This window comes from Scardinius erythrophthalmus, assembly GCF_964197995.2.
Source record: "Scardinius erythrophthalmus genome assembly, chromosome: 2".
Classification (NCBI taxonomy): Eukaryota; Metazoa; Chordata; class Actinopteri; order Cypriniformes; family Leuciscidae; genus Scardinius; species Scardinius erythrophthalmus.
The window spans coordinates 8,961,245-8,978,810 of record NC_138222.1 but is presented as its reverse complement, the minus strand read 5'-3'; the positions used below and the strand labels follow the sequence as shown (position 1 = coordinate 8,978,810).

Sequence of the window (17,566 nt, the reverse complement as noted above, 5' to 3'; positions counted from 1 at the left end):
GTGCTTTTGTCAATTTTCTTATTTTTTATATTTCTATTTAGCTTTAATTTATTTTTTATTTCAGTTTTAGTTTTAGTAATCAACCAAATTTATTTATTTTTTCAGTTAGTTGCAAAGGCAACATTTCTAATTTGTTTTCTCCATCTTAAAATAATTATATAAATACAAATAAATATAAATAATATATTCTATTTCAGCTAATGAAAATTATTTTTAAAAGTTTTAAATTCATAGTAACAACAGGGACAAACATTAGAATGCAGTTTTTCTCTTTCAGAAAAAAAACAAACCAAAAATCTTGATGACACATCCTGCACTCATGGGCGTGGCCACATTTGTGTCCAATCAAATTCTCTTTAGAATGGAAATGCCCCACTACCTAATATAACATCAACAGCAAGCAGCAAATCGTAGTTAATACAGAAAAGAAAACATCAATCAACTAATCATTTCATGACTTTTTTTTTTAAGTTTATATATAGTCTAAATTATAGATAAGCGTGTCATTTTAATGCAAATTTTGTTTGAGCATCACAACCAGTCCAGCACAGCAACACTGGCATGATTCTGGGGCGGGACTATCTATAGATATTTTTAAACGTTTTGTTTTCAGAATCGTGGTCGGTTAATAAATACCCTGTGTGTCGATGAGCATCCGTAATGTTCCCAGGAGCTTGAACTGGACTGGTGGCATCTCGGATTTAAGGAACTTCAGCACTACATCCGACACACCAGCCAAGAGCATCTTAGACTTGTTGACCACTGGGGAAGACAGGGGAAATGATGCAGATTTAGTTTTAAGACACTTATGCAGAGGTTGGTGAATCATTCAATGATTGAGTGAAATTTCAGACGGACCCGGAATGGCCAGGTTCCTCAGAGCGCTGAGGGCGGCGTGCTGCACCGTGACGTTCCCCTCTTCAACATGTCTGTCTAACAGCTCAAGAAGCTTCTGTACAATACCAGTGTCTACCATGTGGATGCAGTTTCCATCTGTACACAAAAAAAGAAAAACGTATTCACAATCTGAACACAGTGACCACACGATCCTCCAAGTTCTTGTAAGCCTGAGGTCTTACCATTGCGGGCAAAGTTAGCGATGGCTAGCGCTCCCGCTAGCTGGAGCTGGTGGTTGTTGGAGGGCACCCATGAGAGAACCCTCTGAAACACACTGCCTTTACCACCCTCAAACAGCTTCTGCATCGATTCATCTACAGGAAAACACATCACACATGACTGCAAACACAACACATATACAGTAACATGAGAGAATGAGACAAATTACAACGCCTTTAAGATGGAGATCAACTAGGTTAAACTATTCAATGAACCAGTATTAGGTTTTGGCTGGTTGTGATAATACATCACAGATAATCTGCATTTTATTAAAGAGAAAGTGAAGTAAACTTATGGCACACTTCAAAAGAAAATGCATATTAGCATTTTGCCAAAATTGAATTTTGAGTGAAATCATGTTTCTTCAACTAAATGCCCTGTAACAGACAGTTTAGAGAAAATGGAGTGTGAAAAGTTGATTTAACAAAGGAAATTCTATCAAAAAATCTCTGAACCCATTTTTACCTTATTTTAGTTTCCTTTTTATAGCAGTATGGCTAATAAATCTGATATGGGACGTGAACAAGAAAACTTCCAGACTTCTTTGTAATGAAGAGCTGAGAGAGAAACGCACTTTACAATCTGGATGATTATTATGTTTGTAATGACAGAATATACATTACTCTTCAAAATGTTGGGGTCAGTAATATTTTTTCTTTTATTAATACTTTTATTCAGCAAGGATGCATTAAATTGCTAAAAATTTACAGTAAAGACTTTTATAATGTTAAAAAATATTTATATTTCAGCTAAATGCTGTTCTTTTAAAATTTCTATTATTCATTATAGAATTTTGACTCTTTTTGTTCTTTTTTTTCCACAAAATATTAACCAGCACAACTGTTTTAAACATTGATAATAACATTTCTAGTTTCTTGAGCATCAAATCAGCATATTAGAATGATTTCTGAAGGATCATGTGACACTGAAGACTGGAGTAATGATGCTGAAAATACAGCTTTGCATCAGGAATAAATTACATTTGAAAATATATTCAAATAGAAAAGAGATATTTTAAATTGTAAAAAAAATATTTAAAAAGAAACATTTAAAAATCTTACCAACCCCAAACTTTTGAATGTGAGGTTGGAAAAGGTATCAAAATTCAATGTCTTCAATACATTCATTGAAAGTAATTTTTAATACCCCACAACTTATTCAGCTAGTGTTTAATATTGATGAAGAGAAAAATACATCTGCCAGAAAGGACTCACTTCACCCTTACCTTTACTAAGTAAAAGGACGTGGATCCCTATATAGCCAATAATAAGCTTATATAACTGCTGGGAAACTATATAAAACGTTCTTGGGAATGGAAATTTCCATTCATTATACATACAGTATGAGGTCACAGCTTGACACCATGTCATTAAGTTTTATAAGGCCCTGCTTGCTTTATTCAAGCTGAAGAAATGACGTAATGTACCTCAAACTGTTTATTTAAGGGTTATTTAAGTGCTGCCAGAGTGTTGGTCCTGTACCTCCCAACAGCAGAAGGACCATGAGGTCCGAGGACGTCTTGAGCTGAGCCACGTCCTCCTCCCTGTCGCTGTCCACCGTCTGAGCCACCACCTCCAGAAGACACTCCACCAAACCAGCATCCACCAACTGAAGCTTGATCACATCTGAGAGAGAGAAAGAGACAGATCTTATAACATCTCAACCTTCATTAACACCTTCATGTCTAACAGGGATTTCACAGCCCATATTAAAATCCTGATGCACATCAGAGTTAGAGTCAAGACCAGATACAGACCAATATCTCACACACACACACACACACACACACACACACACACACACACACACACACACACACACACACACACACACACACACACACACACACACACACACACACACACACACACACACACACACACACACACACACACACACACACACACAAACAGGCGCACATATCTTTGTGGGGACTCTCCATAGACATAATGGTTTTTATACAGTAAAAACTGTATATTCTGTCCCCTTACACTAACCCTACCCCTACACCTACCCATCACAGAAAACTTTCTGCATTTTTACATTTTCAAAAAAATATCATTTAGTATGTTTATTAACCCATTTCCCTCATGGGGACCGCTGGCTGGTCCCCACAATGGAGGTGATCTCAGGTTTTACTATCCTTGTGGGGCCATTTGGTTCCCACAATGTAATATAAACAAACACACACACACACACACACACACACACACACACACACACACACACACACACACACACACACACACACACACACACACACCTTAAGACCCAACCTAAAACTAACCTCAGATTCAGGCTAAACCCAAACTCCAAGACCCAGATACCAAACCTAAACCTGTTGGTCCAAGAACCAGTCTGACATTATAATGAACTTAAGTAGAAAATGCTGAATTTAAATTGAGCTTACCTAAATTGGCTGATGGCTTCTTGTATTAATTTGTAAGTCTAATAACAGCCTTAGATGGAAGTTTGTTTCTGCCACAGAAATGAAATAAAAAAATTAAAAGATAACCTTTTTATCTCAAAATTCTGACCAAAAAAGTCACTGGATTTGTCACTTGGCCCTTTTTGGTAAAAAGTCGCTAAAAGGGTCTGAAATGTTGCTAAATCGAGCGGCAAAGTCGCTAAGCTGGCAACACTGGTAAGACAAACTCGCAATTGCAAATTATAAAGTCTGAATTGTGAGAGATAAAGTCGTAATGCTGAGAAATATTTCTGACTTTTTTCACGCAATTGCAAGTTTATTTCTCACAATTTTGAGAAATTGAAATTCTGACTTTTTTTCTGAGAATTGTGATGTAAACTCTAAATTGTGAGTTATAAAGTCAGAATTGTGATATATAAACTAAATTCTGAGAAAAAAAGTTGCAATTAATATATATACATATAGAGTTGTATATGTATAATGATTTTCCATTTTTATAAAAATAAAATATTTAGTTTGATTTTAGCACTTTAGTGTCCATCTGATCTTATTTGTGGTATAAATCAGCCTTACATTAGTTTAACAGCAGCCTTGTCTATCTGTCAGTTTTCAATGTTTTTATATATAAATATATATAAAATATTGTTTGATTTTAGGAACTTAGTGTACATCCAATCTTATTTTCCATTATGAAATTATATTACATAATTATCAGCATTGCACAGTCTAAAAACAGTCTAAGGATAATCTTTGTCAGTTTTTAATGTTTTTATCAAATAAAATAAAAAAATGACATTTTGTTTGAATAAAGTTGTTTTGTTAGCAATTCTGTGTACAGATGATCTTATTTATTATCATAACATTATATTATTTATATATCATTAAATTGCATCATCTATATATCAGCACTTTATTGGCCAACCATTTGGCTAGAAATTGGCAATGGCCGCTGAAATAAAAAATAAAAAATGCATATCAGTTGACAACTATCTCAGACCATAAACTGACCCAGATTCATACTGACTCCAATTCTGGTGCATTTAAATGCATGTTTTCCCCTTCAAATACATAGACTGAATTACATAATCCTCTGACCCATAAATACTAAACCAGACACAGTGATGTAATGAACGTAACACCATGACACAATTTCTGAAATATAAACAAATATAATTCATTGTATTTTGCATTCCAAAAAATGCAGAATAACAATCCAATTGACCGAATATTGATGATTCATGCAATCAGCGAATGACACAACAAGCCGGGGGGGAAATCTTGCAGGGATGGATTTCTGAGGTCAGACTGTTTCGCAGACATATGGGCGTCTCACTACGCATTTGGCTGGTTATGAAACGCCTGCATTGTTCAGGTATAGCGCTGCTCACCCTTTCCCCCTCTATATCACACACACACTCTTGCTGCGGTCCACGTGACTCACAGAGCTTGGCCTGTAGTGCTGTGTAGTGGCTCTAAGTAGGCCGTTGTCTTGGAGACTGGCAGTATGGGATAGCGGCGCTGTGCACAGAATGCTAACAACCAAAGCGCCGCTTTCACACATGCTCTCAATGCTGTCGGCTTTCCATCTCCCACACCTGCTCTCTCTCTCTCGCTCATACGCTCTATTCTTTTATGTGAACAGTCATGAATTCTTACAGTTCAAAATAACTAACTATATGTTATACCTAAGATTAGAAAATAATATAAAATAACAAAAATATTAAAACAATATATAGAATAACATTTTCATTTAAACATTTTTTAAATGTTAACATTTTCGAATTCAACATTTTCACTTTCATACAGTAACCAGCAAAAAGGGTTGTTAAATAAATGCTTGCTTGTTTATGCTAAAAACAAATGAAATAATCTGAAAATGGAATAAAACCATATTATATCTTTCTTAATCTGCATCATTTTATTTGATTTAAAACAAAAAAAAACACAAAAAAACAATAAGACTTGTTTTAGGAGAATCAGTAACTAAATTAGTTTAGTTAGTATAGTTAACTAATATATATATATATATATATATATATATAAAATCTCATATATACACACACATATATATATATATATATATATATATATATATATATATATATATATATATATATATATATATATAAAATTATAATAGCATCTCAATTAAATAAAGCAGACATTTAACAACATCTTGAGGTTTGTGTTTTAAACAAGAAACTACAATATTTTCAATGGTGTATGAAATAAAATAAAAACATCAAGATGTATTCTCTGAAAACAAGGCTGAAATTAGTGTGCAATTCTGTTTCTAAGGTAAATTAATTTTGTTTTAAGGATTTAAGGATCTGTTTTAAGTTATAGCTCTAAAACAAGACAAAGGCACTACGTTTTTGCAACGTATCAAAAATACATAAACAGAAACACTTATAACACCTCAATAACTACAGTATTTCCCTCCAACACACGCTTCAACAATTAAGATTCACCATCCAAACACAGCTTTCTTCCAGATGCACATTTCAATGTCACTTCAAATCCTCAGACGAGCTCACAGACAAAAAGAGCATCTGACCGTGGCGGGCGGATTTACGTTCAAATAAGCAAGTCCAGACCGCAGCTTTAAGCAGACCCCAGAGTCCTATTTTGAGGAAACGATGGATGTGGCAACGGCAGAGAAGACAAGTGATAACACTTATTATCCAGACAGCGAAGCAGCCGAGAAATCTCACGCATCTGCTTAATTGTAGCTTTCTCTCTCGCGACTCAACCGAAGGCAATAGCCAGAGTCCTGGAAAATGCATTTCGAATGATTTTCATTATCAAATTAGCAAGGCATTGCATTATGAGGCATGCCACTCTCTGTAGCTTGGATGGTTTTGATGTTCCAGCTTACATAAAAGAAAGAATAGAAAAGCAAAGGAGTAAAATTTGGTGATTTTTAAATGTGAAATTTGAACTCAAAATCTTGTTGGCTCACGCTCAAGATTTCTGAGACAAAACACAGCTGCAAACACATGCATTCATTTCATAAAGTTTCCTGTTTCCAACCACAACAGGTGGTAGAGTATGACTTTCTATATAAGTAACACAACATGCTCACAGCTGGGAGGAAAAGCCTTTGAGGCTGCTGAAGTCACTCAGTCACTGGGTCAGTGGGTCTACCGCGGGAAACGTGCCAACATCAATATCCATGTTCAAGCTTGATCAACAACTACTGTCCCTCAACTCATGCTGAAAGCAAACGCAGCATGACTAAACTTGGAAGCTTAACCTGTGCTGTTTTAATGCACATAATGAAATTATGGAACAGAAATATATCAACTATGAAATAAAGTGCCCCTATTATGCTATTTTAAAGGTTCCTCATTTTGTTTTGGAGTCTCCTACAATAGGTTTACATGCATCCAAGGTCAAAAAACACTGTAATTTTCTCATAATATACACTGCAGCATCACCTCTTTTCTCTCAGTGTCTGAAACGGCTCGATAAAGAATTCGGTCTCTCTAAACCCCTCCTTTCCGAGAGCCTACTCTGCTCTGATTGGTCAGATGGCTCAGTCTGTTGTGATTGGTCTACCGCTTACAGCGCGTGTCTGAAACAAAATGCTAATTACATGAATTACCATTATCTGAATTTCAGCTCTGGATCTTCCTCAGCTCTTGATACACAGTGATACGAACAGTAACGATGGCGTCGATTTTTCATATCAATTCCAGCGCGAGTCCTCATCCTTTAAAGTGTATGTAAAGTAGATTTGCTTTTGCAGCGCAGAAAACAGTATTTTCTCGACATGTCGACAACATGAACCAAACTCTTCCAGTCTCAGAAAAAACTACAGTGTTTGAGGGGCAAAGTAGACGTTGTTCGCAGGCAACCAATGAAGAACATAGGCTGGCATTATGCAAATTAGCGACAAACCTCCGTAGATGTTACAGAAGTGAGACTGGGAATTGCTGATTCAGAATCAATTCTTTCTTTTAGGACACAACAACTTTATTTGTTGTGCACTACTATGATCTTTAAAACTTTGCAGACCTTTTACATTCACAAACAGCTTTATTACACACTGCATGAAAGGTAGTCTACGAAAAAGCATAATAGAGGCACTTTAAAAACACTGGTCCGCCTTCAAAACAAAGATAAATGGCACCGCTTTACAAATAAATACTGTGGCGAAAACAAGATATAGTGAGAGTATCAGACGGTAATGCTATATGATTACCATATTCCTATATCTTGGTGTTTGCATGGTTCTCCACAATACTAAAAGGTGCAGTTTTTGGTTCAACTTTTCGGCATTGGCTGATGGTTTCTTGCATAAATTTTTTAAAGTCTAACAGTCTTGTATTTGGAAACTGGTAATCTTTATCAGTTTTTATCAAAAAAAAAAAAAAAAAAAATCACAAATAACTGAAGAATAATGCCAATAGCCTGGTACCATGCTCAAAAATTCTACTGTACATTTTGTAAGTGTTTCAATTAAAGACACTACATTGACTGGTTCATTCGTGTTCATCATTACTCAATGTCAATCACTGTGATTCTCACCATTCTCAGCAAGCGGTGCCAACACCTCAAAGATCATCTCCTTCTTCTCATGTTCCACCTGCTTACGGAAGAGCCGGACCAGCTCCTCGGCAATATTTGTAGAGGCGAACTGCTCCTTACTGGACTCTGTTTGAGGATCAGTCAAAAGAGATGTGTTAACTTTATCCAATACGTTCTAATAACAGTATTTGAATATATGAAAATGTGGATATGTAGATGGGCAATGTGACTGAATTGAATCGGTAACTCACCAAGCTCTGCCAAGTTGCCAAAGGCAATGAGACACATCTCTGTGAGCGCGGTGTTTTGAGAATGAACACCCAGCAGTCTGACCAGTGTTGGGATCACACCCATGCTGATCAACTGGGCCTGCAACGAGTCTAGAGCGGAGAGGAAACACATGAGATTTTCTGTACTCTAGTTCATGCAGATTTTGATAATATAACAGCATTTTTTATCAATAGTTAAAGTCCAGTATTCATCATTAATCTGCTAATTACATTGCAAGAAAATTGATTATCCTCAAACATCATCATCATCATCATCATCATCATAATAGGAAAAATCTCAACTTCTTTGTCTGTCTTTTCTTATGACAGTGTACAATGGCAGCAATGTTCAGTCAAAATGTCACAGTGATAAAACCGTGATAACTTGCTATTTTTCTCAGTTATTGTTAATTAAAAGTAAAACTAAGGGGCTGTTCACAGAACACGCTTTCAAAAATGAAATCTTTTATGCGCTTTGGCCATTCATTTACACAACGTTTTAGGGGCCTGAAAATGCAAAACGACACTATTATTGTCTCTGAGTAAACTATAAAAACGTGAATTTGCAAAAACGGTGACGTCATGCGCATACATATACGTGTTGTCTATAGGCGCATAGTTTCTTTAAAAAGTGACATCGTCAACTACTGGCCTGGCATGAATAATACAGCGTTTTTATTCGTTTTAGCTGATCCATGTGAACAAGAATTATTTTGACAACATCTGTATGCGAAAAACGTGAAAGGAAAAACGTTTCTGTTTTTAGTACATCGTTATCGTGTAAACTTACCCTTAAACTAAAACATTTTCAGTAACTGAAATAAAGTTGAAATAAAATTAAATATAATATTCCATTAAAAAATTAAAACACTAACTGAAATAAATAAGTTTAAGAACTAAAATGACTAAAACAGAAAAAAAAAAAATGTAAAAGCTATATAAAAATTACTGTTTAAATTAAAAAAGTAACTAAAGTTTAGTGAACACAATTTTTTATCAGTGAGTGTAACTCACAAGATATATTTACTAAGAGCTGAAGGTGCACGTTTACCAGTCATGTACATCTAAACTATATTTTGAGCATGTTTTCCAATAATTATTATTTAGTTTTTAATTATCAATCATTACATTTTTTTATGTACATGACTTGATTTCTTCAGCAAGCCTTTCAAAACTACATTGCTTTTAAAAAAAGGCATAAAAAATTAATCAATTGTTATGAGTGATTTCATCACTGTTTACATTCTGCAATTGTGTATGAAGCAGCAGATTAAAAGAGCCCATCCACCAGATCAAAGTAATACCAGCAGTATGTAAAACTCAGCCACATTATATAACGCTCTGACATTTCATTTTTGTAGAGTGCTTTACTGAGACTAGCACAGAAAATATATAGTCTCGACCTGAAAATGTGAACGATAAATCAAGCCCACAGTGGAACAAAGGACTGCTAAGCCATCACTTTTAATGCACAAGCACAGGTCCTTCTTCCTGAGCTCAATCACACTTGCTCTCCAGCAGAAATATCTAAATGTCTTTAGAACAAATAAATCTACCTGAGAATCAAGCTTGCGTAACATTTTATGATCTATTTTAGAGAATACCTTTTATGCGTGTATTTTGGCAGATATTTTAATTATTTGTAGAGGCCGGCTGATACACCATCAAGGCAGATATTTTACATATTTAAATTATTGGTATAGGTTTTATTGTTTGACAGATAAGTGTCAGAAGTAGCTTTTATTTTGACAGCAGTTGGACTTTTATTTTGACAACGCTAAGAACGCCAAAGCCAGCAGGTTAGTTGGCAAAGCCATGGCGTAATTTACAAGATTCTGACTTGTAAAAGAACTCGTAATTACAACTTGTGAACTTGAGTTTTCTGAGAGCTCCGACTTGTACCGCTGCGGATTCATTTTGGCATTGACAGTGTTACCATAGAAATACATCATTCTGAATCTCATAATTACGGTAATTAGCTGTGAGCAAAATCCTTCAATGCTGTGCTATATCCAGTTTGCTGCTTTCACATACATGTCATATGTGTACTGTATGTAAAATTAACATTACCTTCTCTTTATTTGAACAAATTTACGTTCACCAGGTTACTGAGTGCCCTATTGGTTGCAGTGTTTATTTCCTTTTTAACGATTTCTTTATTTGTGAAATTACAGAATCAAGAAGCTGCTAAAGTATAAATCTGTTTATTTTTGTTCATTTTTTTCATATTGTATATAATTATAATTTAGCAAATATGTCAAAACAAGTAATAAAAACTCGGTGAGTGTTTTAGCGCAATTTTCTCACCTCATGGGATCACAACACTAAGAGATAGTAAATCTTTTCCTGGATTTTTTTGTGCGTTCCCGAGATTAGACCTTCCTTAACATAATGCCGAAAACCCGAAGTCTCTAGGTGGTCTGGTTGAGGAGTAGATAGAAGTGCAAGATTGGTGCGCACAGACGCACAGAACAGAAATCAGGAGTTAACAAGCGCAATTTCCGGGGGAAAATTGCGCTAAAAATCTAAATTTCATTGCAGTAATTGTTATGCATGTTAATTAAATTAAATAGTGTAATATCATTTAGGCTTTATATCGGCCATCCTGCTCTCTAAAATATCAGTTTTGGCCATCAAAAAATCCATATCAGTCGACCACTACTTATTTTAATCATAAAGCTCACAAAATGTATCATTTTATGTCTTGTTTACTTTTAGTAAGAGTCAAATTATGCATTGCTGTTAAAAGTAAGCCCGGTTCAAAGATGTTCCAGTTTGTCCTGAAATGTCCCCGTGACACACCAAATATGGGCGGCACCGTCCGGCACACATCTGATGCCATGGATTTGTCGGGAAGCAGATGTTGATCAGTAAATTCAATGAAGCAAAGAGGAGATGGCAGCTGAGACAGCAGAGCACTGTTAAGAAGACAGTCCAGGAAGAGGAAAACATCCGCAGTTGAAAAAGGAGAAAAATGTTATTGAGTATGAGTTGAAGAAAGAGTATAAGGCACTTTAAAACACTTATGAAACAGAAATCCCTTCATCACATTTAACAAAAAGTTGACAGTCCGAAATGCTTCTTCCCTCCGATATAATTTCCTGTTATTCGCTTAATCCACCACAGAAGCTTTGCTGGTCTGAGCAAGAGGAATATTTAAGCAACATCTATTGGGAGAATGTATCAAATGAGAAAACACAACATAACAAGCCTTGGCAGAACTGGACGCAAGCCAGAAATCATTGAGGAACTCTTGCCAGTAATCGAAGCCCAAATCACGTCAGAGAAACCAGGGACCCGCAGAGCTCACTGATGGAGAATGAGTCATGTTTCCTAAAAGAACTATGAAGTGTTTGCATCTCATCTCAAGCTCATGCGAGATTTAAATGTTTAACGTCCCGGCGAAGCGGAGGGCTATAACACTGAGAGTGTACAAACAGCAAAATTTAGCCGTCACAGACTCGATTATACCGAAGAACTGCATGACTAGTGACTCTGCATATATTCTTTACAATATAAACAAAAGAAAAATGCATGCAATTAAAAGTACGCTTCCACTACTGGATGCTGATTGGTAGGGCTGTAACGATACACCAAACCCACGATTCGGTTCGTATCACGATTTTTGACCCACGATTCGGTTCGTATCACGATTTTTTTTTTTTTTTTTGGGGGGGGGGGGGGTCATTTTTATTAAAACAATATTTTTTATTAAATAACATTTGTAAAACCTTTATAAACTGAACACCAAAGAACAAGATTAACTATGCAAATTATTAACAATATAAATAGCCATATATAAAATAAATAAATAGCCAAAGCTATAACACTTCTGTTTTCTTTGTAACAAAATACTGTTGAAAAGCAAACAGAACTAAACTCCATTGTGGTGATGATTCGAGCATGTTGAAAATTCTCCTTCAATCAAGTTCTCTTACATTTACAAAGTAGGCTAAATTAAATGGCTACTGTTTCACACTGAGGTAACTGAGGCTTACTGCCTGTGCTGCAAACACCAATCAAACCTTACAAATTGAGGTAAATTGTGTTTTTTCTTGCTTTTCCCCAGTCTTAAAGTGAAAAAGGTAGTATTTAATTAAATACATTTATAGTGAGATTACTACATTTTATTTAATTAATCGCATTTATTGTCAATCTGTGTTCATTTTGACCACGAACCATGCGCTGTCACTTTAATTCAGCGCGTGCAGCACAAAAGAAATACTCGTTGCGGAAACGATCGCTGCACTGCTGTATACGCACGGCAACTGGAACGGATCGACGGACGGCAACCGCGTGCAGTCTGAAAGCTCTGACCGGTTAACATGGGTAGGCTACGTAAAAAATATGCACCGCATACGCACTGCAAACGGAGTATGTGTGAAACGGCCGTTACTCTGAGAGTTGGAAGGGGTGTGTCGCGATTTTGCCTTCTCACACCGCGAAACAGGATCATGGATCCGAGTGTCGCGATTTCGATTTCATATCGCGTATCGTTACAGCCCTACTGATTGGTCAATACAGCCTGTGTCAGCCATGCTAAAATAGATTATATACTAACAGCTATTTCAACAAATACAAATAGATGTCGTAACCATTTTATAAAAGCAATAAGGCTCTTGCAGCTATGCTATGTTGTGAATATAGTCATTGACAGTGAAAGTGTTTTAACTTCTGAGAGTATATTAAAAAATATAGCACAGCCTCCTGGTCCTACATTTCAAGAGCTGATATGCCTTGTGAAAAAGAAGTGCATTTAAAGGGTTAGTTCTCCCAAAAATGAAAATTCTGTCATTAATTACTCACACACTCATGTCGTTCCAAACCCGTAAGACTTTTGTTAATTTTCTGAAGATCTTTTTGATGAAATCTGAGAGTTTTCTGTCCCTCCATTGACAGCTACGCAACTACCAATTTGACACTTCAAAAAGTTCATTAAGAGATTGTAAATCCATATGAATTGAGCGGTTTAGTCCAAATTTTCTGAGGAGACACGATCGCTTTATTTGATGAACAGATTGAATTTAGTCTTTTATTCACATTTAAACATTGATCAGCGAACATAAACAGAAGCTCAACATGTTTATGCTTGACGTGCGAGAACAAACCTCATTGGTTCTTGCTGAAGCTCAAACGTGCTGCGTAACACGAGAATGAACCTCTCGCAACCTTCTCGCATGTCATGTGAACATGCTTGAGCTTCTGTTTACCACAACTGATGTGTGAAATTCAATCTGTTCATCATATAAAGCGACCGCGTCTCTTCAGACAATTTTTACTAAACCGCTCAATTCATATGGAGTTGCGTAGCTGTCAATGGAGGGACAGAAATCAATTATATTTCACCAAAAATATCTTCATTTGTGTTCAGAAAATTAAAGGTCTTGCGGGTTTGGAATGACATGAGGGTGAGTAATTAATGACAGAATTTTCATTTTTGGGTGAACTAACCCCATATTCTTTTAAAGTAAATTATTTGTGTAATAATTCCTCTTTTAAAAGTATGCTGAAGCGCACTTCTTATTCACAAGGGTATTACAGTTCAGTGAGTATTTTTGGTTACAGATATGCTAGACAAGTGTAATGTCTCACCAGGCATGTAAAGTCTTTTCCCATGTGAAAAAAAAATCCCAAAGTGACAAGCTTATGTGATTAGATGAGTCATTTATCTTGGTGGCTTAGTAAATATGATGACAGGCTTTAAGTTAGAACAGATAGACTTTGCAAGAAAACGCAATCTGTTACAAGACAACATTTGAGTGAAACAGAGATGAGAGAAAGAAAAAGGCCGTGGTTCAAAACAGCATGAGTGTGATATCAGCGATAATAAACAGCCCACTGGCAGTTCTCTTCCATTAAATTCATATCTGACCATTTATTTTCATCAGGACACCGAAAGCGAAAATGCCTGACCTAAATTTGTTGATTTGCACTAGCCTCTGGATGCGAGGTGTAATAGATCGGAAAAAAAAGCTATTACCATTTCAAGCCTTGCTGGCAAACAGGGATGAAGGGCGCAGCGCTTGGCCTGTCCATCAATTATTCAAGGACATCAAGTCACAGGGATGTAAATACACTGCCTGCATTCCCTTAAATATTTAACAATGCACTGCATTGCTGCAAAACACAAGGGCAGAGCCTTATGTAACCTGGGCATTTTACAACTGATACGGATACTCGAAACCGTAGAATGTGTTTACTTGTGTCCCAATAATGCATCCCGCTGAACTTTTCTTTTAAAGGCGAAGTGTGTCATTTTTTCAATGTTAAAAGTGTAGTTTAAAATGCAGAGCAAATTAAAACATTGCTTGTTTGTTTAAGCAGTCCAAACTTGGTGAAAGCTATTTCCATTCATATCAATGGCAGTTGCTTGGCTGGCACATTTAGCACCGCAAACAGAAAACCTGCATGCTGCCTTCTCTTATCAAGGGGACTGATTGGTTGATGGAACCACAAGAACGTGCCAATGAAATGTTTGCATTTTTTATGCATAGAGAATTTAATTTTTTTGTCAGAAAACACAGTTACTTTTAAAAATAAAAGTCAAAATTAAACATTTTACATCGTGTTTTTAAATTAAAAATGTATTTCTTATTAAACTAATTTTTTAATAAATAATATTAAAATTATGTTTACAGTAGTGGTAAAAAGTGATGTCCGGCCTAGGAAAACTGACATCTTCACCCTTTAATCAAATATTATTAAAATTTGCTAAAGATTTTGTAAGCATATTGCGTAGTTGTGCTTGGAGTCAATCATTTTTGGCCAAGCTTTCATACAAATAAATTATAAACACATGTAAAAACAAGAGAGAACCAACAAAATATTAAAATCTGATTATGTTGCATTTAATGTTTGCTTTTTCCTGTGAGCTTTCTGTTTTTCTATGATTTTTTTTTAAATAGTAATATTTAAATAGATATTCTGATTTTTTTCCAAGAACATTTTACCAATTCCAAACTACATCAATCTTAATAACTATTATTACATTTTGTATGTAATCATTTATAAGTGATATCATTTTGGAATTTCTAGTATTGCATTAGTATTGCATCCTTCTCATGGGGCATTTCATAATTTATGACTTTTCAATGCGAGTTAAATCTCTTTTTTTTTGGCCCATTTTACCTGTTTAATAATGATGCACATCTAAATAAATACAAGGCGTTTTTCATGAATTATATATCAATTGTATTATATACAAAATTAATCATAGTTATTAAGATTGATGTGGTTCGGAATTGGTAAAATGTGCTCGAAAAAAAATATATGATCAGAATATCGACTTGCATAATAATTATGAATGCACTGTCATTTTTTTCAAATAAATACCTCTTCAAACAAGTTTGTTTTGCTTTTCCTTCATATTTAAAAGTATTTTAAATATTTCCATCATTTAACCGAACTTATAAGGTCACAAAAAAACAACAAATATCCCCGCAGAACATCACTTTTAGCCCATACTGTATTTTTGCATTTAGTCTATGTACGGAAAGCGGCAAAATTAGACAATATTTATTAGGGATGGTGAATAAAAAATTCAAGATAGCTGGAGTCACAACATTACTAAACATTAACACCACCACCAGCTGCAAAGGACATTAAAGCTAGTCGCCGATCAAAGCAAGAAAATGTAGCCATTTAGCAAACCTATCATGTCAAATCAGTGAAAGACATTAGATTCAGAATAAATAAGAGAAGTGAAACAGGCTTTCTTAGAGTGGTCCCCTACAGATATTACCATTCATGTTCAACCGTGAGGTAGGCTATAACTGTGCTAGTCAGAAAATCAAATGTGCATGCCTATTTTATAGAGAATGAGATAAAAGTTGTCATATCTATGTAGACCTGATTAATATGCGAATCATTTAGTGAACATCTCAGACTATACCAATAAGGGACCATTCAAAAATATCGCCTTCTTGGTTTGCGGGATTGGTCATTACCATTATCATTGCTATAGTTCATCAGCATGCCACAAAAGACAGTCAAGAGCTTCCCGGTGGCCGGGTCAGTGCTTTGGGCCAGAGACTTAATGTGCTCGGCAACTATCTGAGCACCACCCGCTGCGTCAACTGCACTTCTGCCCTCATCTGCAAAACAAAGAGGTCACATAAAAAAGAAATAAACAATAAAAAAGGCAACAAATGACACAAAGAAACAGCAACCTGAAACACAATGACAGAGAAGAGGGCGTTAAAGGAATAGTTCATGTCATCCCGACCTCTTCAAATGATTCAGAATCACAGAATTTCCCTTTTTGGGTGAACGATTCCTTTAATGGAGAGACAGGATGGGATCCATGAATGCATCCGTATGGAATGGAATATGACAACTGATAATGTTTCTTTGAGAACACAAGAAAATGACAACTTTGAGATAAAAGAACCGCAAATGAGATCAAAAAGTGTCTGCTGAAAATGCATATCACACCAGCACAGGATTTGTTTACAGCTGTGAAGTTGAGGTGCAGACGCAACTAAAGGCAAACCAGAGTCTAGAGACCAGAAGTGCAGAAGAAGCACAGCAAAATCCAGACTGCAACACCCTCACTAACAAGGGAAGGTGTTAAAAGATCCACAGAGACACCGGGGTTCAGCGGAGTTGACGTCATAGCCATTGAATCACTTCCATGGTATTTTTTTCCTACTATGGAAGTCAATGGGTGCCGTGTCAACTGTCTGGATCCTAACATTCTTCAAAATATCTTCTTTTGTGTTCAACAGAAGAAAGAAACTCATACTCGTACACTTGAGGGTGAGCAAATGATGACAGAATTTTCATTTTTGGGTGAACAATCCCTTTAATTTAAGTGTATGTGTCTGTCTCCTCTCTCAGTTTTGTGTTTCTGGGGATAATCTTCTTCCTGGACAGACTTTTCATTTTTGGGTGAACTATCCCTGTAACACGGACACCTTAAAATAAAGTTTATCCAAAAAATGCCATCTCATGTAACTCCACTCGCTCCTACCCTACACTACAACGTCCTACTTTACAACACCATTTGACTACATAAAAGTGATTTATGAATCACGAATCTGCAGTTCAATCCCGTATACAGTACTTCCACCCCATATTTAGTCATACTTTTCACAGAAGCAAAATACTGTCCTATACACCAGTGATTTATATTATGCTATGTATAGCTAGGTTTTCCAGTAAACTCAGTGAACAGAGGACAGTATTTGTGTGTCAGATATGAGTCAGCTCAGTTGGTATG

General features: G+C 35.8%; 1 protein-coding gene across 12 annotated transcripts in view; it reads right to left on the bottom strand.

The window, feature by feature from the left end:
• rap1gds1 (RAP1, GTP-GDP dissociation stimulator 1) overlaps nucleotides 1-17,566 on the bottom strand; it is a 52,691-nt gene that overhangs the window by 13,619 nt on the left and 21,506 nt on the right. For 7 of the 12 annotated variants that reach the window (XM_081353995.1, XM_081353993.1, XM_081353994.1 and 4 more), the window contains 7 exons: nucleotides 16,293-16,439; nucleotides 8,329-8,457; nucleotides 8,078-8,203; nucleotides 2,598-2,741; nucleotides 1,080-1,211; nucleotides 859-993; nucleotides 637-762 (listed from right to left, as the gene is read on the bottom strand). In XM_081353995.1, coding sequence (XP_081210121.1) covers nucleotides 637-762; nucleotides 859-993; nucleotides 1,080-1,211; nucleotides 2,598-2,741; nucleotides 8,078-8,203; nucleotides 8,329-8,457; nucleotides 16,293-16,439 — 939 coding nt within the window. The remainder of the gene's footprint in view (nucleotides 1-636; nucleotides 763-858; nucleotides 994-1,079; nucleotides 1,212-2,597; nucleotides 2,742-8,077; nucleotides 8,204-8,328; nucleotides 8,458-16,292; nucleotides 16,440-17,566) is intronic. The other 5 variants (XM_081353998.1, XM_081353989.1, XM_081353990.1 and 2 more) reach the window with 1 other exon arrangement.